General features: G+C 40.5%; 1 protein-coding gene across 1 annotated transcript in view; it reads left to right on the top strand.

Moving 5' to 3' along the window:
• The window catches only part of LOC139455642 (uncharacterized), a 42,037-nt gene that overhangs the window by 3,301 nt on the left and 11,910 nt on the right, over positions 1-26,826 (top strand). Inside the window, exons 4-40 of the mRNA XM_071237197.1 lie at positions 529-649; positions 1,418-1,469; positions 1,590-1,690; positions 1,979-2,067; positions 3,390-3,436; positions 3,675-3,729; positions 3,873-3,939; positions 4,420-4,504; positions 5,220-5,503; positions 5,897-5,951; positions 6,918-7,061; positions 7,369-7,592; positions 7,963-8,093; positions 8,573-8,754; positions 9,188-9,333; positions 10,668-10,991; positions 11,274-11,416; positions 11,687-11,757; positions 11,888-12,030; positions 12,314-12,480; positions 12,820-12,988; positions 13,205-13,761; positions 14,157-14,419; positions 14,793-14,990; positions 15,119-15,129; positions 15,361-15,550; positions 16,229-16,368; positions 17,754-17,913; positions 18,364-18,434; positions 18,690-18,847; positions 19,965-21,170; positions 21,726-21,820; positions 22,146-22,679; positions 23,233-23,410; positions 23,846-24,030; positions 24,354-25,051; positions 25,201-26,654. Coding sequence (XP_071093298.1) covers positions 529-649; positions 1,418-1,469; positions 1,590-1,690; positions 1,979-2,067; positions 3,390-3,436; positions 3,675-3,729; positions 3,873-3,939; positions 4,420-4,504; positions 5,220-5,503; positions 5,897-5,951; positions 6,918-7,061; positions 7,369-7,592; positions 7,963-8,093; positions 8,573-8,754; positions 9,188-9,333; positions 10,668-10,991; positions 11,274-11,416; positions 11,687-11,757; positions 11,888-12,030; positions 12,314-12,480; positions 12,820-12,988; positions 13,205-13,761; positions 14,157-14,419; positions 14,793-14,990; positions 15,119-15,129; positions 15,361-15,550; positions 16,229-16,368; positions 17,754-17,913; positions 18,364-18,434; positions 18,690-18,847; positions 19,965-21,170; positions 21,726-21,820; positions 22,146-22,679; positions 23,233-23,410; positions 23,846-24,030; positions 24,354-25,051; positions 25,201-26,654 — 8,898 coding nt within the window. The remainder of the gene's footprint in view (positions 1-528; positions 650-1,417; positions 1,470-1,589; positions 1,691-1,978; positions 2,068-3,389; positions 3,437-3,674; positions 3,730-3,872; positions 3,940-4,419; positions 4,505-5,219; positions 5,504-5,896; positions 5,952-6,917; positions 7,062-7,368; positions 7,593-7,962; positions 8,094-8,572; positions 8,755-9,187; positions 9,334-10,667; positions 10,992-11,273; positions 11,417-11,686; positions 11,758-11,887; positions 12,031-12,313; positions 12,481-12,819; positions 12,989-13,204; positions 13,762-14,156; positions 14,420-14,792; positions 14,991-15,118; positions 15,130-15,360; positions 15,551-16,228; positions 16,369-17,753; positions 17,914-18,363; positions 18,435-18,689; positions 18,848-19,964; positions 21,171-21,725; positions 21,821-22,145; positions 22,680-23,232; positions 23,411-23,845; positions 24,031-24,353; positions 25,052-25,200; positions 26,655-26,826) is intronic.

Below are 26,826 nucleotides of genomic sequence, written 5' to 3'. Positions count from 1 at the left end.
TCACAAATATTGACTATATTTGGAACAATAAATGCTTGGGACACCTGGGTGCCTCAGTGCTTGCAGACGCAGTATTATGCCGTCTTGATATAAGCAAGTTGCAGGTTCGAATCCTACATTCACTCCCATGATGATCCATGGTGTATGTATCGTTGGACACGGTAGCCCAGTCGTGATTCCCTGAAGGGACATAACTCATAATAACCACCGGTGGCGCTACGATCGAGCCCAGTAATTCTAGCAGAGTTCGGCAAGGGTGGAAACTGGACTTTTATATTCAGTTAACTCTCTTGTCTAGGGAAGACGGGTGTAAAGGCACCGTGCCATGTTAGTTAGATTCAGCAAAGTGGTACACCTCAATAAAACTGTGCTTCGTTCATTCCCACGTTAAACATAAATGCTTTGATATGGTAACCGGTGAAGCCGTCGTTAAACTTGACTCACTGGTGGAACATACGGATTTCTTTGTGAAAAACCTAAAAAAAATGTTCTTTCACAAATATTACTTCATTCTGATGTGTGTTGCAGCTTCCTGTTCCACGTGGGCGGGGCTGGAGCAGTGACACAGATCTTCCACCACCCGGAGGAGGTGCACGAGGTGGTGACCCTGAAGAAACTACTGGCCGGAACACTGTCCATGTATAACAAGGTGCGGTGCCACACGGGGGCTGCCATGACAGGAACAAAATTAGTTTTTAAAAATTAAGCGTAAAGAGTACAGAGAGACGGTCGATGGGTGACCATGTTCGGCAGCCTGATTCTCGACAGTTTCCAGGGGTTTTGTCCTGCCCCACGCTGAGTGAATGAGTGAGTGAGTTGGGTTTAACGCCGCTTTGAGCAGTATCCCAGTTATATCACGGCGTGTCAGCTTAATGTGGGAGGAAAGCCCGAAGTCATGCAGGTCACAGACTTTTACCACTTCTGTGAAACCCACGATCCCCTGTTTGGTGCTGACAAACCTAATCGGGGCGAACCGGAATTCGAACCCACAATCATACTAGGCATCTGGCATGCCCAAGGTACGCAACTCTGCACAGCAGATCTCGGCGCCTTAGACGACTGAGGCAGTCCCACACAGAAGCACGTGTAGCACATGTGGTTTCTTCTCAGGCAAGTGACTTTGTTCACCAAGCAGTGAATGGCTACCCCGTGAGATAAGATGATAACGTGACTCTAGCCTCTCACAGGCAGCTTGAGTTGTATACTACCTAGGGAGATGTGAAAGAAAAATTGAATGTATACCGATCCATTGACCAGAGTAATACCCGTGTCAGCGCTTTGAGCTTGCGTAAACGGATGGGATGTAACGCATTACAAATACAAATTTAATATTATTATGTACAGATTAAAATAATACCACGTGAAGACCCCCAACTTATTTTCATTCTGTTGCATAAAATTTCAGTTCTTCTTTCAGCATTCCTCGAAGATTACGTGGAAATACAGTGATTGGGAGACAGATCAACATGGTAATGTATAACGTTTTATTTAATATTACCTTCACTTAACGTTCAATAACATAAGTAAACATGCGTAATTGTATTTGAGATTGGACTATTAAAGAACTGTTCACGTTGTTGTATTCAAAGGGAGGCTACTCCACTCGTATTCCGGCAAACGATTGTCAACCGGAAGTGTGGTGAGCAGACGACACGACAGCACAGCCGAAACCCACAGACATCATGAAAAGGTAGGTGTGTGTGTTTGTCTGTGTTTGTGAGTGAGTGAATGTTCATTTACGCCTCAGTTGATTACATCAATATAGGCGAGGTTCGATGTTAGATGAGTGTTCGCTCGTTACACCGAAGGTCCAGGTTCGACTCCCAACGCTACACACAATGGTTAAAGCCAATTTTTGGCATCAGGCTCTGTGATGACAAGAAACAAAACAATACAACATTGCTGTTGAAATGTACATAAGTATACCTTTTGGTTGTCATGAATTATTACTAACATGCATATTTCTCCATTGTCACAGACGATTGAATATGACCACAAAGGCCTCATCCAGCATGTCAAGTGTACGGACACAATTACGCTTAGAAACGAGCCTGCCCCTTCTCAAAGGTAAAGAAATATGCTTATGTTGTAGAGTATCTGTGTATCTTCAGTCGTTTTATTTATGATACCTGTGAGGACACTAGTTGGAGTTGGTCTTCAGCAACCCATGCTCGTCGTAAGAGTCGTCAAAAGGGATTAGGTGGTGAGGCTCGCTGACTTGTTTGATGCATGTCATTGTATCACAATTGCGTAAATCGATGCTCATGATGTCGATCACTGGATTATCTGGTCACGACATGTTCCCCCTTTTAGGCTACGCTACATGGCATTCTGGCCGCAGCATATGGGCATAGATATATCAGACGTTGTCTCACAATTTCTGACAAAGAGAAAATAATGGACAAATACATTGTGATATAGGGGACATTCATGTATTTGAATCAGCCAGGGTCTGACGATTTACAGTATGACAGTATGGTAGCCAGGGGGCGACGAAGGACAGTGTGGAAGTGTGGTAGCTAGGGTACGCCGAAGGACAGTGTGGAAGTGTGGTAGCCAAGGTACGCCGAAGGACAGTCTGGAAGTATGGTATCTGGGGTCCATCAAAGGACAATGTGGAAGTGTGGTAGCTAGGGTACGCCGAAGGACAGTGTTGAAGTGTGGTAGCTAAGGTACGCCGAAGGACAGTGTTGAAGTGTGGTAGCCAAGGTATGCCGAAGGACAGTGTGGAAGTGTGGTAGCCAAGGTACGCCGAAGGACAGTCTGGAAGTATGGTATCTGGGGTCCATCAAAGGACAATGTGGAAGTATGGTAGCTAGGGTACGCCGAAGGACAGTGTGGAAGTGTGGTAGCCAAGGTACGCCGAAGGACAGTGTGGAAGTGTGGTAGCTAGGGTACGCCGAAGGACAGTGTGGAAGTGTGGTAGCTAGGGTACGCCGAAGGACAGTGTGGAAGTGTGGTAGCCAAGGTACGCCGAAGGACAGTGTGGAAGTATGGTATCTGGGGTCCATCAAAGGACAGTGTGGAAGTGTGGTAGCTAGGGTACGCCGAAGGACAGTGTGGAAGTGTGGTAGCCAAGGTACGCCGAAGGACAGTCTGGAAGTATGGTATCTGGGGTCCATCAAAGGACAATGTGGAAGTGTGGTAGCTAGGGTACGCCGAAGGACAGTGTGGTAGCCAAGGCACGCAGAAGGACAGTGTGAACGTATGGTAGCCAGGGTACGCCGAAGAACAGTGTGGAAGTATGGTAGCTAGGGTACGACGAAGGACGGTGGGAAAGTATGGTAGCTAGGGTACGTCAAAGGACCGTGTGGAAGTGTGGTAGCCAGGGTTTTGTCGAGGACAGTGTAAAAGTATGGTTACCAGGTTATGTACGTCGTATTTTGCAGCTCCGAGCAAACAGAGGATGTCATGATAGTTTCACCAGACATTGGAGGTAAATATAATGATGTGTAATACATACTGTATGTTATGATTCATTCATTATATTAACATTCAACAAGCTTAACCTTAATATTCGAGACACAAACGATATATACTAGCTTACATGACTAATATGAAGAAAGAAAAAAATATTTATTTTTATTTTGTGATTCAATGTCCACAGGAACAGTATGAATATTTAGAAATGAAATACGAATTATATTAACGTGATATATCTGTTTTTCTTGTAGCATTTCCTTCCCTGTCTTCTACTGCCAACAGCACCGTAAAGCTTACAGCTCGCAGGTAAACTCCCAAGACGCACGTACTTGTAGTGGCAGGTTCGTTGTTTGTACATTCTACTGATTCAAATATTCAGAACTTGAACTACAAAATCAACTAGAAAATATTGACACGTACATGTAAATGTTATCTTTCTACAAACCCAGGCGAATGACACCAGCAAGTGGAATACTGATGTCTGAGTTCAAGGCGGACACCCCCCAAGTTAAGACGGTCAGTCTCATGTATCAAATCAGGGTCAGAATGAGTCGCTATGTCAGCTTCACTTGCACAAAACGTTGTAACGCTACAATCACCTTGTGCAACTTGGTTAAAGCCTACTGTGATTTATGATATGCCGACATCGTAGATCATTGCTCATGTTATCAAGCACTGTGTGTCTGGCCCATATGCGGTTATTTTAAGGATATGCTGATTAAGCCTATTTCGGCCAAAACTACTCTTTCGCCAACTGTTATTTTAACCAAAATTGATGTCTAATTTTTAAAATTACTAAGGCATTGATGAACGCTGTTTCAGATTATTATTTATTAGAATTTTGTTATTAATCATTAGAAAATTATTGATTATAAATGCGCATTAGGTTTAAACATAAATATATTTACAATTAATTATTTAAACTCTGTATATGCTTATAGGTGGAATAGCGGTGTAATACCAGTACTGGTTCATTTTCATGTGTGTCCCATGCAGCCAGTACCAAGGGAGCAAGCACTGAATGAAGTAAAAACAGAGTTTCATAATCTGCTGAACTGCATACAGTCATTCGACGACAAATGTAAGTTATTGAATGTACTATTCTTTTACACCGATGGCCCGGGGTCGATTCGCCACATGTGTGTCTGTGAAGCATATTTCTTGTGACCACCTCCGTGATAATGCTGCACTATTGCCAACAGAGGTGGAAACCATATTTACTCGCATAAATAACCGTGGTTGGGGGATGTGACCGAAACATGTGTTCATCCTGGGCTGTAATATATCTGCGTGCTCGTTACCTTCCACACAGATTCCCAGGTAGTTAAGGTTTGATTACTTCAGATATTGTATTTTCTCTATCCGATGTAACGTTTAGGTAGTAAATGAGTACAGTGCTTCTAGTTGGAAAATATAGGTGGAAACATTCCGTCAATTGATCTGATACACGTAGCAGACACGGATGAACGGGACGCATCAATGTTTTATAGCTAATCGCCAATATATTATCTGAAGTACAAACATAGGGTGAATTAGGGTGCGTCAGCTTCTATTTCGAATGCAAAAAGCACTCGTGATGAATCCTCTATACGTTAATCTCCAGTGCTTATAGCAGAGAATCTCAGAGAATGACTAATCTTTTGAAGTTTTTTCAAACTTTTGACCTGATACAGACACTCACGTATGAGTCATGTTTCTGTCTGTTTTAGCGTCGTTTCAATCAAGTGTTACTTACAGGGCATTAACTGCACATATAAAGCCACTCGGGTTAAACATCTCTTGCTTGCAAATTCCAGTCACCACTAACAGGACTGTGTGCGTTCAAGACCTGATGCGCCTCTTCAACAACCTGACACAGGCGGACAGAGTCGCCCTCGGCCGTCAGTACCTTGCTAAGTGTGACACCAACGACACTGTGTGTAGAGATGAGAGGTACCTGTTCCTGGACATCCTGTGTCGGAGAGGTGACGAGGACTCGCAGAAACTGGTGTTGCAGTATGTCCTGAACGACCAGGACGCCACCGAGGACGACCTCAGACGCCCCCTATTCCACTACGTCGTTCTCAAGGAACCAATCCCGGTACACATTGGTCTTTTCTTATTACACTTTTTGAATCATTATATTAAGATTATCGTGATCCTGAAAACCCATCCCGAAAATGATTCATTGAGTTTGATGGAAATGTTTTTGAATCTGGATTCACGACTATTGGATCCAGGCAGCTAAGGTACGAACTCTTCTTCACAGTCAGTTGCAGTGCCCGTCCCACAGGGCCACCTGTATAAGGTGTACAGGTTAAGAAGATTTCACTTTGATATACTACAGTTACAACTAGATGACGCACTTGCTATTTGCATTACATTGAGACTCTATTGTCTATTATCAACCAGAAGGTGATACTGGGGTATTATTTCAGTATGTTGCCTATAATGTTATACCATCAGTAATATAAATCTATATGATTCATTACAGGAAACTATCAAATCTGTTGAACGGCTCTGCTTTGTTGGTGACTATGACCACGTTCGTAAGTGTACTACTCTTCTTTTTTTGTAATCGTCATTTAACAGGTGGCATGTGGGTCCAAATTGCTTTGCAATTGTCCTTCGTCCAAAAGTTATTTTGTCCCATTGGTATCACCTTGATGAATAGACCCCTGAATGTAAAATAATGACATGTAGTAGAATTTCGACTCTCCTCGTTTCTCGATCTAAGGATAAATTGTAATTATATTTTGTATATTATGATGAAATACATGTCTGAAAATATGACACTTTCTGCTGGTTGACTTTCAATCTGCCTCAATACTTTCAGCCTGTATCACAGAGTCAGATTATCAAGATAAATAAAAAAGTACAAAGAACATAGAATATGACATGAAATATATTGGTTATCTTATTTCATTACGTCAGAAAGTTGACTCTCGATGTCACTCGATGAGATAAACATGATATTTGACAATAAAAGCCAATTATCATTTTCAATAATTAAGTAACAAGTGACACCATGGCATATGATTGTTTAACCAAGCAATTAGTTTTTCCGCTTAGGTTTCCATAAACCGAACAAAATTAGGCAACGCCATTTTGCGGACTACTGTTTCCTGATTAGCTGATACATGTAGTAGGGTGGTGGGGTTTGGATTGTATTATTGAACTGAACGATGTAACTAATTTCGCACTGTTACATGTTTTGTGTTAATAATTACATAATCTTCCGTGAAGTAATTATTATTTGACGTGTGAATTTATTATTATTGTCTTTGAAATGTTTTTACATTTATGGAGGTATGAAAGTAAACAACGGTGTGCAAACAATTCGTCTCTGGGATCTTAAGAGGCTTCATGGCATATCAATAAATAATCACAACAATTTTTTTGAGTAATTTACCTTGAAACTGACATACATTTTGTTCTTACCTTTCTTGTGAAATACGTAAATATCAGCATCACGTGAAACGAATACGCTGTGTCAACAATCCGTATTTTTGCAGCTACACTTGAGATGACCTTGACCCAAAAGCGAGCCTGTCTGACACTAGGGGCTCTCGCCAGATCCCTATCTGATATGGGCAACAGCGCAGCCGCTGAGGATGTCCTCGAGAAGCTTGAAAATAAACTGGGCTTTTACAATCACAGTGAGCTTCTATTCAAATAATACGTTCAGATCATGATTAAAAAATATCTATTTTTTTTTAAAATATTTATTTTGATTCAGTGTGGAAAATAACACTGACCTAACCCTGTCCAGCATTGAAGCCAACTGTCCTACAGGTTTGCTGGCGTGTAAGTTATGTGAATGGTTTGACCATTATATTATCAGCCGAAGCCAATGCTAGCATTGTAATACTAAAGTTAGATCGGCAAGGTAATAGATGACGGAGATGATAAAATGGATCAAAATATACCTGTGCAAGGATCATCAGCAATGTTATATTTTGCTAGGTCTCTCTTCCCCTGTATTGGAGCGCAAAAAGCGGTCAATGGACGACTTTGACCACGAGCAGCACCATCATATCGTGTCAAAGATGGTTCTTCTACACAGTCTTGGGAATGCCGGAATGCGGAGGTCATTACGTCATATCCGGTCATATCTCCAACCTAACCTAGGCTCCCCAACATGGCGGAGGGCTGCAGCCAATAGCCTCCGTCAGTACACATGTAACGAGGTAGGGAGCTTCAACCTACCCAAAGAAGTGTAATAAATGAAGCAGTATTATAACAATATAAAGTTGAATAAAGTATCATCATTGAAAAACGATTGAAGGGCACATATGAAACCAGTTCTAGTAAGCCATTGTTAAAACCTCAATAATATATAACTCTTTATTTTATTTACATTGGCACAAAAATATTACACACAAAACAGTATTTACAACAGATGCAGAAGAGATCCTCTTTCGTTGATGAAGAAGCTTGCATTTTGGTTGTCATGTGTTATTTTCAGGTTGTGGAAGTAAATAATGATATACGCACCGGTAAAGAAATAAAAATAATAATCATTTATCCTAACAAAATAAATCAATTAACATCTCTCAGAGTGCACTGGCGCTGTTTGACATCCTCGCCCACGAGGAGAATGAGAAGGTCCACAAGGAGGCCAGAGAAGTGTACCAGAAACATCCCCAGAGACCCCACCTGGTCAAGGACAAGGAGAACATTCTTTTGAGGTAATGTTAACTTTGCTTCCTCCAGTTAACGCTGCATGCAAAAAGCAAATCTGGACCTGACAGTTCAGTGATTGAGCAACGATCCACGCCGTCAGGGTATGATGAAATGTAAATTAACCGATCATGACCACCTGATTCATAAGTCACCTCTCACAACCAGCAACCAGCATATATTGCTGGGGACCAATTCTAACCAGGGTTTCTGAGGTAGAGGGTTATGAATCTGTGGGTATAGGTACATTTTATATATATAATACGTACATTGTGACCAATATCTTGTATTTTTATATCAGACGGATGTAATTATTTTTTATATTTTTTTTTATATTTGTAGCAGTAGTAATATTGTGGTTGTATTGGTAGTAGCGTTACTAGTTAATGTTATGGTTATGAAATTATATTTCACTTGTTTTGTTATTTTATTCGTTTGAAACTGGTAACTGGTAACGTTTTAAACTGGTAACCATTGTCTTCAACAGCCGTGACTACACCTTCAACTCCGTGTCCCGTGTACGCCGTGAGATCTTCCACATCGACTTCAGCGACGGTATTCGTCTGACCATTAGGGTGCCTGGGTTTCAGTATGACAAGACCTACGGGAGCAAAAAAATCGGCGCGAGTCTTGGCCTTCGCATGATCAACATGCTGGACCTTAAGCTCCGTATGTATTGGCCCAATATCGGCCTTAGTCTTACACAGTTACACGTGTGGATTCTTACCAACTGTGACGGGATGTTCAGAAAAACTTCAGTTAAAACTGTCCAAGTCGTATACAGTGAAAACACATTAGTATAAAATACTCCATATATTCACAATGATGACCTATTTACATAGTGGATTAGGACTGGTTTTGATACACTCATAGCGTACGATGACATTTACGTAAGAAGTAAAAACATTTCAAATATGCCTTGATGTTTTTTTATTGCAACTATTTACAACAGTGATGAGCAAGCTTTCGGTAAATAGGCGACTGAATGGCACCCTGACTATAGTGCGATCTACGGCCAGCAAATAATGGTACAGGCATGTATTTATCATAAACCACCATTTATAATATATAATTTATAATATTTGTCCGTCTTGTTTGGTAGATCCACTGCACAGTTTCTTCAAGATCGACGTGGATAATGCAGCGTGGGTGACAGCAAACCTCGGCATTATTGGCAAACACGTGGACATCATCAGGGCGTCACTGTGTTATGCTGGACACATCAACTACGACCTCAACGTCTTAAAGGTTCATATTAGTAAAGTCGGATATGAATATGCGATGATAGTGACAGGGATGTCGAATATCTTGGTAACATTACCCAAATGGAAGGATGTGATAACGTTCCGATATTTGCACATGTGCAATTTAGAGGTTCTCAATGCTGATTGGTCATATGAAGCCAGACTACACCACAGTGCTTATTGTTGAAAAAAAATACTACATGACTTCATTAATTGTTCACGACGTCACAAATTGATTACGTGAAGTCATCTGAACAGTAGGCTACCGCCAGTAAAGTTTACCTGAAAGATTGATATTTCATTCTGTTTTCTTCATTTTCTATCTTAAAATGTCAACGAGTAATACAAGTATACGGAATAATTTGATCGAAACTCTGAATTACGGATTATCTGTCCCTCGTGCATGAATGCTGTAAATAAACTATAGCGGCATAACCCTTTCCATATTCATAAGAAATCTCTGTCCAAAGCAGAGTGGATTGTACGATTCCGACTACAGAATGAGCATGTGTTTATGGATCACTATCAATCAGTGATAATACCTGGCGAACAGAGTTACTTATAACTCGTTGGTATTCCCATAATGTTTGGTCTTGGGGTAGAGCGGAAGGTTGGGGGTTCGATCCATACAAAGAGACATTAAAATATGTTACTTGTTGAATGTATTCGGCCCCATTGGTGGCTCCCGTCACAAACACATTCAAAGGCAAGTTAATTGTTTTCCAGCAGAAACGGGAACATATGGTACAAGTGAAAATTAGGGGACTGCATCGGACATTATTTTTGTCACTGATGTGCCAAATTTGGAAATGTCTTCCACATGCCTACTATGAAACCTTTTGAAACCGTGAAGCCTAATGAAACCGAGAAAGGCTTTACTGAGGCCTGTAAGTTACTTACACAATTTCGCAATTTCACAATAATATATAATTCCTTGTAACTCGTTGGTATTCCGAAAATGTTAGAGACCACCTCGATGATCTTGGGGTAGAGCGTCTACCCGGAGAGCGGAAGGTTGGGGGTTCGATCCATACCAAGATACATTAAAATATCGTACTTGCTGCCTGGCGCTAGACATTAAGGGGATAAAACCAGGACTGGTCGGCTCGGAGTCAGTATACTGTGTCCGAGTTGGGGACTCATTTATGTTAACTGCGGCATGGTATCTCAGTGGGCAAGAACTATGAAATCAGCATTAGTCTAGACTGGTACAAGCCGTCACTCACTCACTCACACACACACACACACACACACACACACACACACACACACACACACACATGTAAATGGTAGATGTTCTTGTATACATGTGAATCAAGAAAACACATTTGCTTTCAGGATTTCGACATCAACCACTTCAAGGATCTTCTTCAGAAGCTGGACAATATATTCCACTCTATAGTAGATGGCATCAAGGACGCAATCGCCATGTTTAAGAAGATCACCCGGCCAGGCTACATTAAAGAAATGCTGACAGAGATCATCAACTTTGTGAAGGGCCTTCCGGACCTGGTTGTCCAGTTTGTGAACGACTTTGTGATCCTTGTGAAAAAGGTGGCCAAATACCACACTGATCCCATCATGGAAAAGGTTAAATTGATCGCACAGAGGGTCAAGGCTTTTGCTGAGGAGATAAAACAGGACGCCCTTGAGTTCTATCACGTAAGGTCTTGAATCAGGATTAGATATTTGAAAGGGAATAGGATATTTTATATCACTCATTGAATAAGTTTTAATAAACATACCACATTTCTTAGCGGGGGCTTGGCACAGCATGTTTGGGCTAGTCTTGGTCTATTCTTCTTCCAAATTGAGATACTGGTTCTATATAATATGTAGTAACTAGTTTGAATAAATGTTTTTTTGCAAAATTGTACTAGATCATAAAGTAGGCCAGTAAAGTGTTGTTCGAATGACCCGATACAAACTTCTTTGTTTTTGCAGAGCATAGCTGACGCTGTAGTGATAACGCTGCCCGAAGTGGGCAAGATGCTGAAAGAAACTGGAGATGACATCGTTGCAATCTTCAAGAACTTCTTCAAGAGTCCAGCACAATCCTTCTCCAAACTTGGCATAGCTGTTTTGAAGTATTTATTGCTTTGTACTTTATTGTATCATTATTGCGATAATTTTGTATTTGTGTACAGAGGCCGCGGAATTACTAGTACCTAGTGGTGAAAACATTCGCTCAGTCACGCGTGAACCCCGTTTGATTCCTGATATAGGTATACTGCGTGATGCCAATCATTGTGTTCCTAGTGTTCATGATATTGCTGGTATGTTAATGAACATATCTACAATCATTGACGAAAAAAGTGATAAGTATTTCATCATCCTCGAACAAATGTCTTTTTCAGGGTTCGGCTTGCTGTAACAATGGTAATAGATGCCAAGAATCGGATAGTAGACGCCTGTTCATTTGTCAAAGGTATGGCTGACATGAAATACATACACAACCATACAACAAATAAGTAAATGATGCTGTGCTTAAACTGCATTCTCATCCTGCCTTGTTGCAATGAAGGAAAGTAGATTTTTGCTGTGATTGCCTATTTAAGGAACAAGTCCATTCTGGATGCATGTCGATGAAGAGGTGACTGAAATAACAGATGACATCAAAGACCTGGTGGACATGGTGGAGGCCAAGATTAACATGACACTTCACCCCAAGTTCTCAGGACCTGATGGCATAATGGGACCTGTAAGTACACTCTCTTACTTTCTGCCACATGCTTTTATCGTGTTTGATAAGAACACGCCATTTACAGAGACACAGTTATATCGCCATGAGTCACATCCGTGATTTGCTCCTTTTTGTTACACATTTTAATAACCATAAAGTTTGTATTGATATCGTTTATGTCCTGTTATAATCAAGGAGTAGATTATACATATGTTTCTTGTCAATGGAGAACTACATTGTAAGGAGAATGAACTGACGTGTCTGTGAAGCAATTTGTCTTACAGCTTACCCGCTCTTTCAGTACTCGATGAAGGAATGGTTTCACAACGAGTCACGTGTGCTGCTATCGAACGTCACACAAAGGTTATCAGGAGTGCGGACGATGGCAGATCCTTTCTTTAAGGCGTACACAGATGTCATGACTGTCGTTAAGGGCGTAAAGGAGGCATATGAAACTGTGAAAAGAGTGTAAGATTTTGTTCTAATGTTTCATAATATATTGTAGGTATAAATGTTAAAATATTGTTTACCCTGTTTTTAATGCTCGTCATTAACATTTACTGGTTTTTTTTAATTGAAGTGTTATTCTGAAAATATGTATTAGTCTTGTAACAGATTTCAAAGCCTTGATATTCTTCTATGCCATTGTGTTAAGAAATACAATGTATTATATTTGCCTCACGTAACAGATATATGAAATGAACCATTCGGATGAGACTTCAATGCCTTGACATAATCGATATTCGCTTCAAACTTACTTTAAACTGATGTGACTTCAATGCCTTGACATATCCGATATTCAAACAGGATTAGCACAGGAAAAGCAGTGGTTCAGAAGATATTTGGAAGCAAGTTCCACCGTAAATTTCCAGCTGAGAGAGAATCCGGGTCCTGTACAGAAGCTGTCTGGCCTTCCACAGGCGGGAACAAGTATCACACTATCGGCGTTGATGTCAGTGCTAATAAAGGACAGGCTGTACGTAATATGCATTTATATGTAATGTGTGGTCTTCAGTCCTATAGCATAACTTAGGGGTCATACATCTGAAAAGCACACATAGACACACATACGACAAAGCTGCAATCTTTCTGACATCAGCGTAAATGTTTCATGCCTTTTATGAACTGGTGTGTGCATAGTATCATAATATTATTTTCTTTAACCATTTTATATTGTTTGTTTATATTCCAGATCGTTAACCCCGTAGCAGGCCTCGTCAAATCCACGGGACATGATGAAATCACTATCACACCGACAGATGACAACTTCATGGAATACCAGATCGTTATCAACAACATCATTCCAAACAGATACGTCAAAGTTTCTGGCGCCATCATGGAGGCTGGGGACGCAATCGGAAATGCAGGAGACACTAGATGCGTTCCAAATTTCATTCACGTCGCTCTTCGTGTCACAGAAACTGGGGAATACGCTGACCCATCTAAGTATCTGGACAGACTTCTGCCCTTCCCACACTGGGTACAAGAATGTAATGAACACGTCTTCAAATACATAGGAAAGACATACGAGGCCAACGGGATTACGCATGGCGCCCCCAAGGTAACTGAAGACCATTACATGGGTTCACATTACACAAAGATGACTGCTGCAGCTCATGTCGAACCTGATACAGCTCCTCCTTTCAAACCTGAAGGAGCAGATCATCCTAAAGCCAAGGCTCTCGCACCGTCCTTCACCAAGCTTGTGTCGCCACTGAAGAACTTTGGTCTTATGTTAAAGTCTATCTCGTAAGTATCCAAGGTGTGGACCATTACTGTAACTCAATTTTAATTACAAATGATAAATATATACATTTTCCATATTCTTGTGTGAGCTAACGAAATAAAAGAGAAAGATTATGTACAAGATATCAGTTTACCTGAAGTCAATATGCTATTTTAAAAACTTGTTTATCTTCAAGTAGACATTTACTCAAAAATACACATAATTTGATAAAACATCACCGTCTGTAACTCTATTTCATTTTGGAAAAAGGAGTTGTCATAGATGTTTTCAATCCGTTTCTACTAGATGCCTTTGACCCAAATTATTATCCTGTTCCAACGACAGCATCCGAAATATCCAGATATATTTAACATAAAAAATAACGGTACAAACACTGAATGTTTTTCTCCTACAATAGGATTCCCAATATTGAGTCTGTCTTCAACATCAACACCATGACGGTATCAAAGCTCAAAGATATATTGAAAGCTAGGTCGGACATCGTGAAGGATATTGACGACTTCGTGTCCCAGGTTGCCCAATGTCTACGGTCCAAACCTGTGGAGGAACCAATCTCTTTCTCAACCTTTAAGATGCACATGCTTCTGTCCCTGAACAAAATACCTGCAATTGGAGACAAGATTGATATGTTGGAATCGCTGGTAACAAATAGCCTAAATGGTAATTACCTTTTGCAGTATTTGTAATCATGTCGCCCACTATTGTAGCTTTTCATCAATTATTTTAATTCCATATTTACTCACCGGTGCAGTGGAGTGACATAGTTAAAATCCTTACTTGTCACGTTAAAGTCGTGTCCTACCGTCATGACATTGTTGGAATATTACTAAAATCATACTCACTTTGTTCATATTGCTTGCTGAAATCTTTGAGAAAGCTGAAATCAATATTAAACTCTTTACGTACGGTCATGCTTTGTACATTTAAAGTTTGGTTCTGGTAAAATACACGCTCAACGAACCCGTCATGAATTGTACACACTGATTTGCTGGATAGTCTAAATATAGCATAAACTGCTTCTTGTTCATCACAGCTTGTCCAAACTTGAAACAAGGGCTAGCGTTTGCCTTCGGTCACCTGTGTACCCCTGATCCCGACTGTCAAGGCTTGACTTGTGGCCTTGTGTTTCCATACTCTCACTATGTGAAGTCTGTCAAGGTCCATATCAGAACGTGTGGGTCAAGCTTAAACCTAACTGCCCCTGGAATGAAGCACGTACAGGATACCCATGGTACGGTATTTACGATATCCACTTTGCAATATTTCTAGTTGGACTTGAAGTGCAAGGGGTGCGATAATAGTTGCACGACCGAGTTTAATACCCTTTTGATTGATTGATTCAAGGTGTGCATTTTCAAGATTCCCAGTTAGTAAGTAAGATCATTTTGACCTAACTACGATCACATTGATCGCGGTAAGATCGCGGGGAAGCTAATAAATAATTACTTGCATCTTCTTGGTTGCAGTTTCTACATTAGTCTCTCTATTAGGACGAAAAGATATATGTCATATTCGGGCAAAGTGTTAAAAATGAGGCCAAATTCTCCTTTGACATCTGGAATGAATTATGTATTAACGATTTTGTTCAAGGTGGCGTTGAGATCCATGTGCCTCTGCTTGACGATGTAGTTGAAGGGATTCACATTGTTTTCCAACTGAGCACAGCTGAAATTGGAACCGACATGTTGGTGAACCTGACCGGCAGTCTATGCTCAACAGACTTTGGTTCCTGTTTGCCTGCTGTGGATATTATAAAAGGCGCAAAGTTCCACAACCCCCTGTGTTCACCAGGTAAAGCTGAATGCTGAATACTCCGTGACGATTCCAGATTAGAGATGTTCGGCCAGAGCCAGTGCTTGTCGTAAAATGATGCATGTCGACTTTATGCACAGGTTGTCCAGTCTCGTTGACTGGGTTCTTTTGTGTCATCGTACCGCGACGGCGTGGATCGTTTCCATCCGATCATTTACAGGCGGCCGTTAACTAGCTGAAACAATGCTGAATGCAGGGATTAACATCAAGAAACATAATTCTAACTCGAAGTGTTACATGCATGTCTAATACCACTTCCACCATCTATTAATTTGAAATGGGGCGATATGGTAGCCCTGTGTTTAAGTCCGGGGTTCGATTCCACATATTGGTACAATGTGTGAAGCCAAGCGCCCACACCGTGATATGGCTGGAATATTGTCTGACGTGAAACCCATTTCTATTTGGGAATATTTTCAGTCCAACGCATTTCATTCAGTAGTCCTTTCTCTGATAAACTGTAAAGGTGATACAAGTATTTTAAAACACCCTGTTATATCCTTTGTGTTCCCTTCACTTGTTATACTGAATAATATAAACGAGTTTAATAAGCAATCATTAGATTATTACGGTACTCGTTATGTAAATTTACACGACTATAACGTCGTCACTTGTTGAAGATGATAAAATATATGGGTTTTTTGTTTTTTACCCTAGTCAATATAAATACCAGCTTTGAGTATCAAATCGAGTCCATGCCTGTCCGAATGTTGATGTCAAAAATGTCGCAGTGTAACCTGGACATTCCCAAAGCAGTGACGTTGCTCAACAATATCAGACAGGGCATCCTTCATGAGGTACGAACGGCTTTTACCCAGCTACTGAATGTGATGAATTGAACAAAATACGTAAATTGTTTGATAAAGAAGGATTGAACATCATTGTATTGTACATCTTTTCTTGTATTCAATCCCAGAAATTAAGTACGAACTACATCGTTACGCGCCGACAAAGGGTACCGCACATGTTGACACTCAGCTCGTTAAATTCAATGTACATGACATGTCAACTTGGCGAATATGATAAAATATGAGAGAGTGCCCTTGATATCATTGATAAATCGGTTTTTAATCAAAACAAAGTGTAGTTTTGTCCATAAGAGAAGTAGCAATCTCTAATCTAATGATTTGCACACAAACATGAGACAGGCACTTGAAACAAGTATGCAACAAAATGAGCTGGTTAATCTCAGGCCGAGTGAAATTAAAATGGAAGTCTTGGTCGTGTTCATGGCACATGTACAATTCAGTCGTTTGCTATCTTATATTCACATTAGTCTTTTGCTTATTTATTCATTAATATTTCCAAATATACCCTCATATCATTAAGAATTCCATTGATAACTTTCGCTACAATGTACATGTTGGTCAATTGGTGAGATCACTGTTGCTGACGCGCGTGGGGTATGCCTAGTTGTCAAAGCTTTCGCTCGTCACGCGGAAGACTCGGGTTCAATTCCTGACATAGGTACAATGTGTGAATCTCATTTCTGGTGTCCCACGAAAGGATATTGCTGGAATATTGCAAATGGCAAAAACTAGAAAACAAACACTCTCATTCACTTACTCATTATTGATTTTCTTACAATAATATATTGTTGTGATAGATTTAGTCAGTCACATATGGAACATGTTTATTCGGTGACTAACATGTACAATGGAGATAATCGTACAAATTAATTTACTTTTTTTATATTATGTATTCAGGACGATACATTTGCCATGTCAGATAATATATTAAGTTGAAATACATTGACTCATCTCTTGTGTTCGAAGGATGAGAGCGGTAGAATCACCAGCAACGAAAGTTAGGCCACCATACTAGGGACCATGGGGACTGACAGTGCACTATGCATATGGAAGTGTCATAGTCAGATAACATATTCCAAAGTTCAAAGTTGGTTGCTTTGTTGTTTTACGACGCACTCAGCAATAATCAAGCTATATGACGGTGGTCTGTAAATAATCGGGTTTGGACCAGACAGTCCAGTGATTGATATCATGAGCATCGATCCACACACTTGGGATCGATGACATGCTTCCACCAAGTCAGCGAGCCTGACCACCCGGTCCCGTTAGTCGCCTCTCATGACAAGCAGAGTCACCTCTTACGAAATACACAAAGCTGCCTTTGCTCGGTTCTTTTCTTGTTGAATTCTTCCAGTGATTCTTCCTTCTTTTAGTTGTTTGACACAAAAAAGATGGCCATGGAAGTAATGCAGGAGGAGTTCCAGTCAAAGAAAGACAGCTGTGCCCGGAAAACTATTCCAGTAAAATCCATCGATATGCAATTCTTCGCTGTGCATAATCTGTTCATGGTTGGGCCAATTCCGATGAGACTAGGTATGTCTATAAATGTGTCCAATTATTACATGGGAATATGTGTAGTGCATCCTTTACTCCTGGCGTAAAAGTTACATGTACGGATAAATGGGCCTTGTGCCGTGATAATGCAGGTGACTTTCACTTACTTCACTCTCTCCTTCCATGTCTGACCGCATGCTCACTACTTGTATCAAAGTAGGTCTTTCAAAGTCGATCATTTGTATAGTACCACTATCCGAAAACCAATCGCTTAGACCAGGCCCTAAGTTGGTCGTATGAAGTGACTAACTTTAATTGGGTGGTGAGTCCGAGTCTTGCCACCGTACCCTATTGTTCATTGCTGTGAATTACCAGAGTAACAATATTATTTACATGCTTTTTCATGTTTACTGAACCGCAAAGTTAGATTCTGTGGATTTACTGGAGCGATGACTGTACTGATAAAGATGCTATTGTCAATAATTTCAGGTTTTGGCGCTGGTGGCTCAGTTGGAGTTGAGATTGAGCTTGGTGCTTGCTTCCTTAGCATGAGTCTGGAGGTAATAGTTTTAAATAGTTCTTAATAACTACAAACGTTTAGTGTATATCGCAATTCACATGCTTTAAATAAAGACATTCTTGGATTTGGAGACTGGAAGGTAAAGGTAACACAAAAGTAATAATGATATTGTGTCAAACACCATTTATGTTTCATTTGGTTTCTTTCTCTTCATTGGCCAATTATATTGTACATGCGTTGTCACAACAGAGGGTTTGTATCAATGATTTAGGGCTGTATTCCATCTGAATTTTAGGCCAAGGTTACTCCTAGTGCTTCCCTGAATGTGTGGGGCAGTCTCGGAATTGACATAGGATTCGCCTATGGAGGAATTAAACTGACAGGTTACATCATGCAGACCAAGTTTCCAGTGACTGGCAGTATTAAGTTTTCGAAGTTCCCTCTGGATGTGACGTAAGATGTTGTTTGTTATTTTCCTTGAATTAGCAAAAGCTGCAAAGAGTTTGTTTAGTTAAAAAGTCCAATTATGGACTACAGTATTTGAAAACTTCTCCACATATGCACAAATCCGAATGTCAGCCTTTTCGAGTCATCACAGCATGTATCACACTCCGACTGCCACAGGCTAATTTGCATATCACGTGACCGGACTTTTCTCTTGTTTGAAAACAAACCCGCTTTTTCAGAATCAGTATAGAATGTACTAATGCAAGTATTTGGGGGCACTTTACATATTGTTTTGCATAATTATATAGATATGCTACTACAACTGCGTCAGTGAGTTGCATGACAATATATATTTATCCACCAAAGTGACCATATCGCTAGCTCTCCGTTGGGCTTCGATTACAGCACGTGGAGCCGTACAGCCAATGTAAACAAAGGATAACTACGCAAAGACAAGTCGATTTTCACGTATTAGGATACTTTCTTATTAAAACGTAACCATTCATTGACATTTGTTTATGAAAATGTGTAGACTTGTCAAACATGAAACGGGTGAAAAGCATAAGCAAAGCATCTTGAATAGACTGTTAAACATGTGACGAATCGTCATGTATGTTATAATTACACTTCTATGTTATTATTGTCATTGGTACTGAACATCTGTCAATAACGAAGGTGGACAGTATACACTACATCCGTCGAAACCAGATGTGTAGGGAGTCAATAATAACTCCTCTTAACATCACAGTCTCGCACACTTCAATTAAAGTACCCGAATTCTTTGAAATATTCCTACACGAAACGCAGGTTAGCGTTTGCTACAAGGTCTGATAAGAGTCGACATTGTGTAGAAAAATTTAAAGGATTTATCTTTTCTCAAATTGTGGGTAACATGACCCAAAAGTAATAACTTACTTCCAGCCTTAAACTGTATCCCTAAAGTCATGGTGCCAAATATATATGGTTTCAGGAAAGCAATGACTTGATTCCCAAGCTGTCCCAATTTTGTATTGGTCCTGCATACAGAAACTCTGTTACAACCAAACTCCGTATTTCACTTCATAGTCCTCCGAAATATTGATGAATCTGCTGTACAGTCTTATGCAGACTACTATTATTTCAGGGCAAGGATGGATATGGAGATGGTGCCACTGACCCTTCAACTGTCCGCATATGCAAAACTCAGACTGATATTTGTAACTGTCACAGTATATAGAGGGAATATATGGCACTATTCAACACCCACAATAAGAAAGAACATCTTCACACATCCATACAAAGGCAGTGACTCCTCACCACCAACATTTTCCAAAAACGCCGTTGGAACCAGAAACAGGAGATCCGCTGATTCTGGAGGTTGCGAAGTGAGGCAGCTTAAAGGACGGTCACCATCCGACACTGCATTTCTTCTGAAAGTTACGTCCTATGATGATGTCAGCGATGTCAAGATGGACTATGGTATAGGGACATATTTGGGTGGAACCAATGTCGTTGACTGGACCGAAATGGCTGGAAACACACTTACAATGCCTGTAAAACTCTCATATGGTATACCCCTTTATTGGACCTTGAGGGCGAGAAATAGTGAGGGTGGCGAGGCGTTGACACAGTGCATGTTGCACACATATGACAACACTCCTCCAGATGGTAGAGTTGACGAAGATTTCAGGATATCAAGTAATCCATTTGAACTTGGTGGCACAGTGGTAGTTTTGGATGACAGTATAGTCGATCCTCAACAGGAAATAGCTCTTGGATTTGGCCCTGGAGCGCAGGGTTATGAGGTCATATCTTGGGGGCCAGTACTTCTCGAGAGAACAACCATGAGGTCAGAGGAAACAACGGATCTAAAATATTTCTCTCTGCCGAACACTGGAAGTTTGACTGCCAAACCACTAAAGAGTCTGTCGACAAGATTTGATTATGAATGTGCGAAACAGTGCATTAGTTTTGGCCAGAATTGTGTGTCATTTGACTTTGAATACAATTTGCAAACCTGTGACCTTCATTCTGTTAGTGAAGGACCCAGTGCAGCACTCCGGCTAAATGGCAACTATAAATCCTTTGAGAGACTCGGCGTAGGTCAGAATCATTATAAGGTCTTCAAAAATCTTAACCTCACACACAAGGAGACATATTTCATGAACACCCACGTTACAAATGAGCTTGGGTATGAAAGCCATCTGTCCTCTCATGGAACGCTCATAGATCTGACACCTCCCAGTCCTGGACCTGTTGGTAACACCACGAGGGATGAAACCACATTCGATAACTGCACAGCATCCATCCTCCAACGTTGTAAGGCGCTCTCAAAACTTCCTAATCACAGGTGTGTATTTGCAGGAATATGAGGTATACCTCTGGGGGCTTCCTTCACGGCGAAGACAAAACTGGTATCAGTAAGTTCATTATAACACCTGGCGGTCGGGTAGCCTAGTGGTTAAAGCATTTGGTAATTACACTGGAGACCCGGGTTTGATTCATGACATGGGTCCAATGTCTCAAGCACATTACCGGTGTCCCCCGACGTGATATCCTGGAATATTGCTAAAAGCGGCGTAAAACCATACTCACTCACTCATTATAAGACCTACATTTTCAATTACCAATTTCATAATAACCTCCATTGAACAGCCACATCAAATTGACAACACGATGTTAAAGATACCTTGATGAGGCACTTCTGAGTGAGTGAGTGAGCGAGTATTCCAGTTATATCACAGATTATATATGTCAGGGAATCCCGAATTGATTCAGGTCTCTGATGTTTCCCACTTTCATGAAATCCAGGGGTAAGGCGCTGACAAATCTGGAAACATAAACTTCTTATTCAACTTCTGGTGCATTTTACTTGCTAACTTATTCAGGTTCTTTCGTATTCTAGGAAAATAATCGATGGAGCTGATGGTGATACTGTCTTCAATGGGAACAAGCGTCTGTTTGATGAAAAGTACACCCTCTCTAATAATCTTATCGGAGGTAAAAAATTGTTCATATTTTACTGTTTGTTTACCAGCTTGACCAATGTTTATACTCTTCAAACACATTCCGGATCTAATACTTTTTCCATTAATCCAATCCTTCGTGTTAGGACTAGTGCACATAGAAATAAATACTTGCAAGATGTTTACTTATTGGTGTACATGGTCTTGTTGGTACAGAACGTGGTGTAGCATGGTAGTTTCTGACATATGTAAGGTGCCCCGGACTTTACTGAAATATTGTGTCCGGATATTGCTAAAAGTGGAACAGACCAGTACTCACACACTCATGTTGGTGCTCATGTATCTTTCATGTCAAACAGGGAACTGGCATGGCTTTCATGACAACGAGACTGGCATCTATGGTTACACTTGGGCTGCTGGTACATCTGTATGTTCAAACGATGTGGTGGACCACAACAACCCACATGCTGGAATACCCAGCAGGGATGAGTGGACCTACAGCGGCTTGACCTCAGGCCTCCATCTCTCTGATGGGCCTCATTACGTCACAGTTCAAGCTGTCAACAACATCATTCATGGCGGGGCTCTTGTCACGACAGTGTGCCACTCAACACCCATCATAGTCGACACGACACCGCCCATCTTCAATGGCATTAATGAAGTCTTCTTTGATGGCGATTTTGAGCTACTTGGACTGTACTACAATGGATCCGATCCTCTATCAAAAATTGCCCATATTCACGTTGGGCTTGGATTAACACAGAATGATGTCAGCCTGCGACCCTATGAAGAATATAAAAGCTTTGCTAACCCAAAAGAATATGTGTTAGTGGAAGATTGTGTCCTGAAACCTGGAGTTGCTACCTGGCCAAGAATCCGACTTACCAACAACGGTTTGTAGACCAAGTATCATACTGCGTTTCCAAAGATATTGTAGTAAAAATTATAGGGGTGTATTTTTCAATTTATTTGAACTGTAGTTATACTATAAAACGCTCTTCAGATATATGTAAGACTATCCCTGCTTAGTCAGTTGTAAAGAAACTGTAGGCCAGAGTACAGAGCAGCTTGGAATGATAGTGAAGTAAAATAAACGTGTAATGAACACGTAACTAGTATTAGCTGTCCATTCTTCCCTGGGCGGAATTCCAGATTAGACTTTGTCCCCAGCAGCCTTTGCTCGTCGTAAGAGGCATCCAAATGGATTGGGTTGTCCGCCTGGTTGATTTTTGTCTGATAGCATGGCATCGTACGATACAGCATGGCTCATTTTCAATGCATCAATAAATGAATTGTATGTCGAAAATATTTACTGGCCTCCATCTGGACTGTGACAAGGTTGGGAGAATCTCATTAAATATCCATAGCCACTTTTCCATGTTCAACTTTGTCGTACCCAATGTTTATTCTTGCACACTGTGATTCACTCCTTTTTGTGTGTTAAAGTGGGGCTTTCTACAAGTGGTCATGCCAATGAACCCCTCGTTGTTGACAACACGCCTCCAGTAGCAGGCCTAATCAGAGATGGGGGAATGGTCAGCATAGATATTGACTACCAGGCAAAGGCGAATACTATTTGTGCACAGTGGGAAAATTTCTACGACCCGGAGTCAGGAATTAAGGAGCAAGTTGATATAAAATCGTTTTTAATTTGTAAAACAAAGTTTAATAACTGTTTGATTGGCATCCTAGAAGTTGGTGAGTAAGTAACAAAACGTTGAACTTTATGCATAACAACTTCTTATATATTGCATATATCGATGTTATGATGTAGATTCTTACACCGTTATCAAGCTGGAAGAATCTTCATTAAAACGTTGCTGAATGCAATACATGTTGTTTTTGTTCATGTTTTTTTAAATGGTAAGCATAATAACATTTAACTTATGTGTGGATTTCTATCTATATTTTTCCTTGGTATTTGTCCCTACTAATACCAAGGAAAAAATGTTTTCGAGCAAGATCCTGCTGCTAAAATGTTTCATTTAATACAATGTCCCTTGGTGGTTTTCAAGCTGTTGATATGCTGTAACAGATGTGAACTAATATTTGGGTTCAGGTACATGTGGGGCGTTGGTACCAAGCCTGGCACAGACAACATTGTCAAGTTCAAAGTGGAGGACCGGATAATCCATGATGACTGTACCAATGTCTCTCTGACTCATAACACGACATATTACTCCACCATCATCGCATTTAATGGGGCCTTGAACATGATGAGAGTCAACTCTACTTCTAATGGAGGTATTAGAATAAATATGACAAATATGTGTGTTAAGGGTGATGAAAGTATACATATCGAGGGGTTAGTGCCAGAACCACCTATTTCCTTTCTTTATTCCATAATTCCTTTATTCTGTACTGCAGAGAAAACAAGTTCAGCAGTTAATAAAGTATGCCCTAGCTTGTTGTCATATGAAAACTCTAAGCTCAGTTCGGTAATTCTCCCAGATGTTCAGGCACTAAACCCTCGATATCTTTGATTCTGTGAAAAAGAAAGAATGTTATGTTTCATCAAACATATACTTTTACTCATACTTTTTTAATCCTACTATTCTGTTACACAGTCCTGGTGGATACCACGGACCCAGTAAAAGGCTGGATCACAGATGGAGACAATAAAACACAGGATGTCACTTTCGCCTCAGAACCAGCTCTGATTCAGGCTGTTTGGGGTGGCTTCTCTGATGCTGAGAGTGGGATTGTAAAGTATGAAGTCTACATATATACCAACAATCAACATAGGAAAACAAACATCATCTTGCCTAGTCAGAATGGCCAGTTGAACTACTTGAACGAGAAAACGCTGGAACTAAAGCAAGGCGATGTTGTATATACAAAAGTCAGGGTCTTCAATGGAGCAGGGAGGAATGTGGAAGCCTCAACCAATGGCTTTACAGTGGATCTGACACCGCCAGTTGCATACTTTGTTCACGACCATGATGGGCAACAAGCGTTCCAGTTAGATAAGACAGGACTTCATCTATCATGGAAGTTTGAGGACGCTGAATCTGGCATCGAGAAGTATATGATATCAGTTTCTGAGGACTTAAATGGCATCATGAGGAGAATATGGCCCTCGCCATATGATCCCCAGAAGACAAAGGACGTACCAGCCACAACGATGTCTTATCATGTACCTATTCCTCTTCAGGATGGTAAACGCTACGTAGCCAGAGTTATAGCTGTCAATAAAGCCAAGCTGTCCAAAACAGTTGATTCCCCTGGCATTACAATAGACTCAACTCCACCAAAGATAAAACAGGTTAATGTTCTATATTTCAATCACAAACGATTACACTCCTGTCAATATTTGTTATGTGCAAATGCATTCACCCACTTTCATTTTTAAATCTTTTCTTTGAATGGAATTTAATGGTTTCAAATGGTATACTAATCATCTTCATTTTCCAGATTCACCTTGGACCAATGAAAGAAGACGAGGAAATTGAGAACCAAGCACTAATCCACACAGATCATTCCAAAATGACAATCTCCTGGAGAGCGGTTGATCCTGAGAGTGGTATAAGTAAAGTTTATGTTGCTGTGGGAACCTCCAAACATGATCAGTCCATAACCAAAGGGTTCCTCACTTTCACGCAAACAAATGAAGTGACACTGAAACATCTAAACCTTATTGATTTTCAAACAGGTGGCAACTATTACTACTTTCAGATTAAAGTAAAGAACGGTGCAGATGTAGAATCCCCAGTAAGCGTTTCAATGCCCATAAATGTCCTACCTGGAAATGTCCCTGGTATAATATATGATGGAAGGAAACGTTTTGTTGATGCAGACTACCTGCACGATAAATCAACCTTTGCGATGTCATTTGCTGGTTTCAAAAGTATTGCCTGTGGTATTGTTGCCTATGAGTGGGGCATTGGGACTGAACCTTATGTGACAGATATTGTGCCATTCACTGGCTTTGGTATTGTCAAGACGAATGAATCATCAGGCTTTGGACAAATTGACATCCAACTCTTTGAAGGTGTGAAGTACTTCACAACAGTTCGAGCAAGGACTGGACACAGTTGTCATGAAGAACACATAGTTTCAACATCTGATGGTATCATGGTGGACACGGAGGGACCTATTATCAAGGCATCCAACAGAAAAGGACATACAATCCCAGATGTTACGTCCTGGGGAGTGGTGTTCCAGACTGACACCGACATAGTTGAAGTCATTCCTGATATCACTGATTCCTCTGGAGTGAATGCAAGCCATGTATGCTTAGGTTCCTACCCGTATGAGGATGGCATCCACAAATGCGGTATTCAGAATGAAAAGAGCGTCAAGGGACTACATCTGCAGCCAGGATCATCAGTATTCATAACAATCGAAGCCAAAGACAATGCTGACAACAGTGCTGCATGGGAGTCTGTTGCCTTGATCCCTGATTCCACTCCACCCGAACTGGTTAACTTCATATGTACAAAAGAAATTTCCAGCATGAGGACTGGAATAGCTTGTGTTTGGGATGAAGCAAGGGAACATGAGAGTCACATAGAATACATCAGTATCTGCCTTGGTGTGGCTGATAATCCATGTTCCTTGTCTCCTTTTGAAAACATAACGCTCCAAAAGAGATCATGGAAAACTGACATCTTTAGAGTCATCGACGGAATTCATGATGATAATATTTTTGTCACAGCACACCTTGAAAATGTCATGAAAAAGAGCACCGTATTGACCAGGGAGGTCTTCATTGACACTACAGTTCCTACGGCTGGTAATGTCTTGATTGTTACTGATGACTTGCTACACATAAATAGGACAGTGTCAAGTATGCAGTGTCAAGTTCCAAACTCATTTGTTGAAGTCATGATCATGGGATTTAAAGATGAGGAAACAGGCATTGTTAGGTAAAATGATATAAGAATAATATACTTGGCTTAACTAAACCTACGAGCTGAAACTTAACCATCAATGCATTATTGTTTTTGTGATATTTTATATCATATTAATTATTGTCTCTTATCTTTAATATTTTTGGTGTAATGTATTATGTTTGTGAGTTATAATATCTGATATTTC

Source organism: Haliotis cracherodii, unplaced genomic scaffold (genome assembly GCF_022045235.1).
Source record: "Haliotis cracherodii isolate W230 unplaced genomic scaffold, xgHalCrac1.p SCAF_11, whole genome shotgun sequence".
Classification (NCBI taxonomy): Eukaryota; Metazoa; Mollusca; class Gastropoda; order Lepetellida; family Haliotidae; genus Haliotis; species Haliotis cracherodii.
The sequence above is the reverse complement of the archived record's forward strand: the minus strand, read 5'-3'. Positions and strand labels throughout refer to the sequence as shown.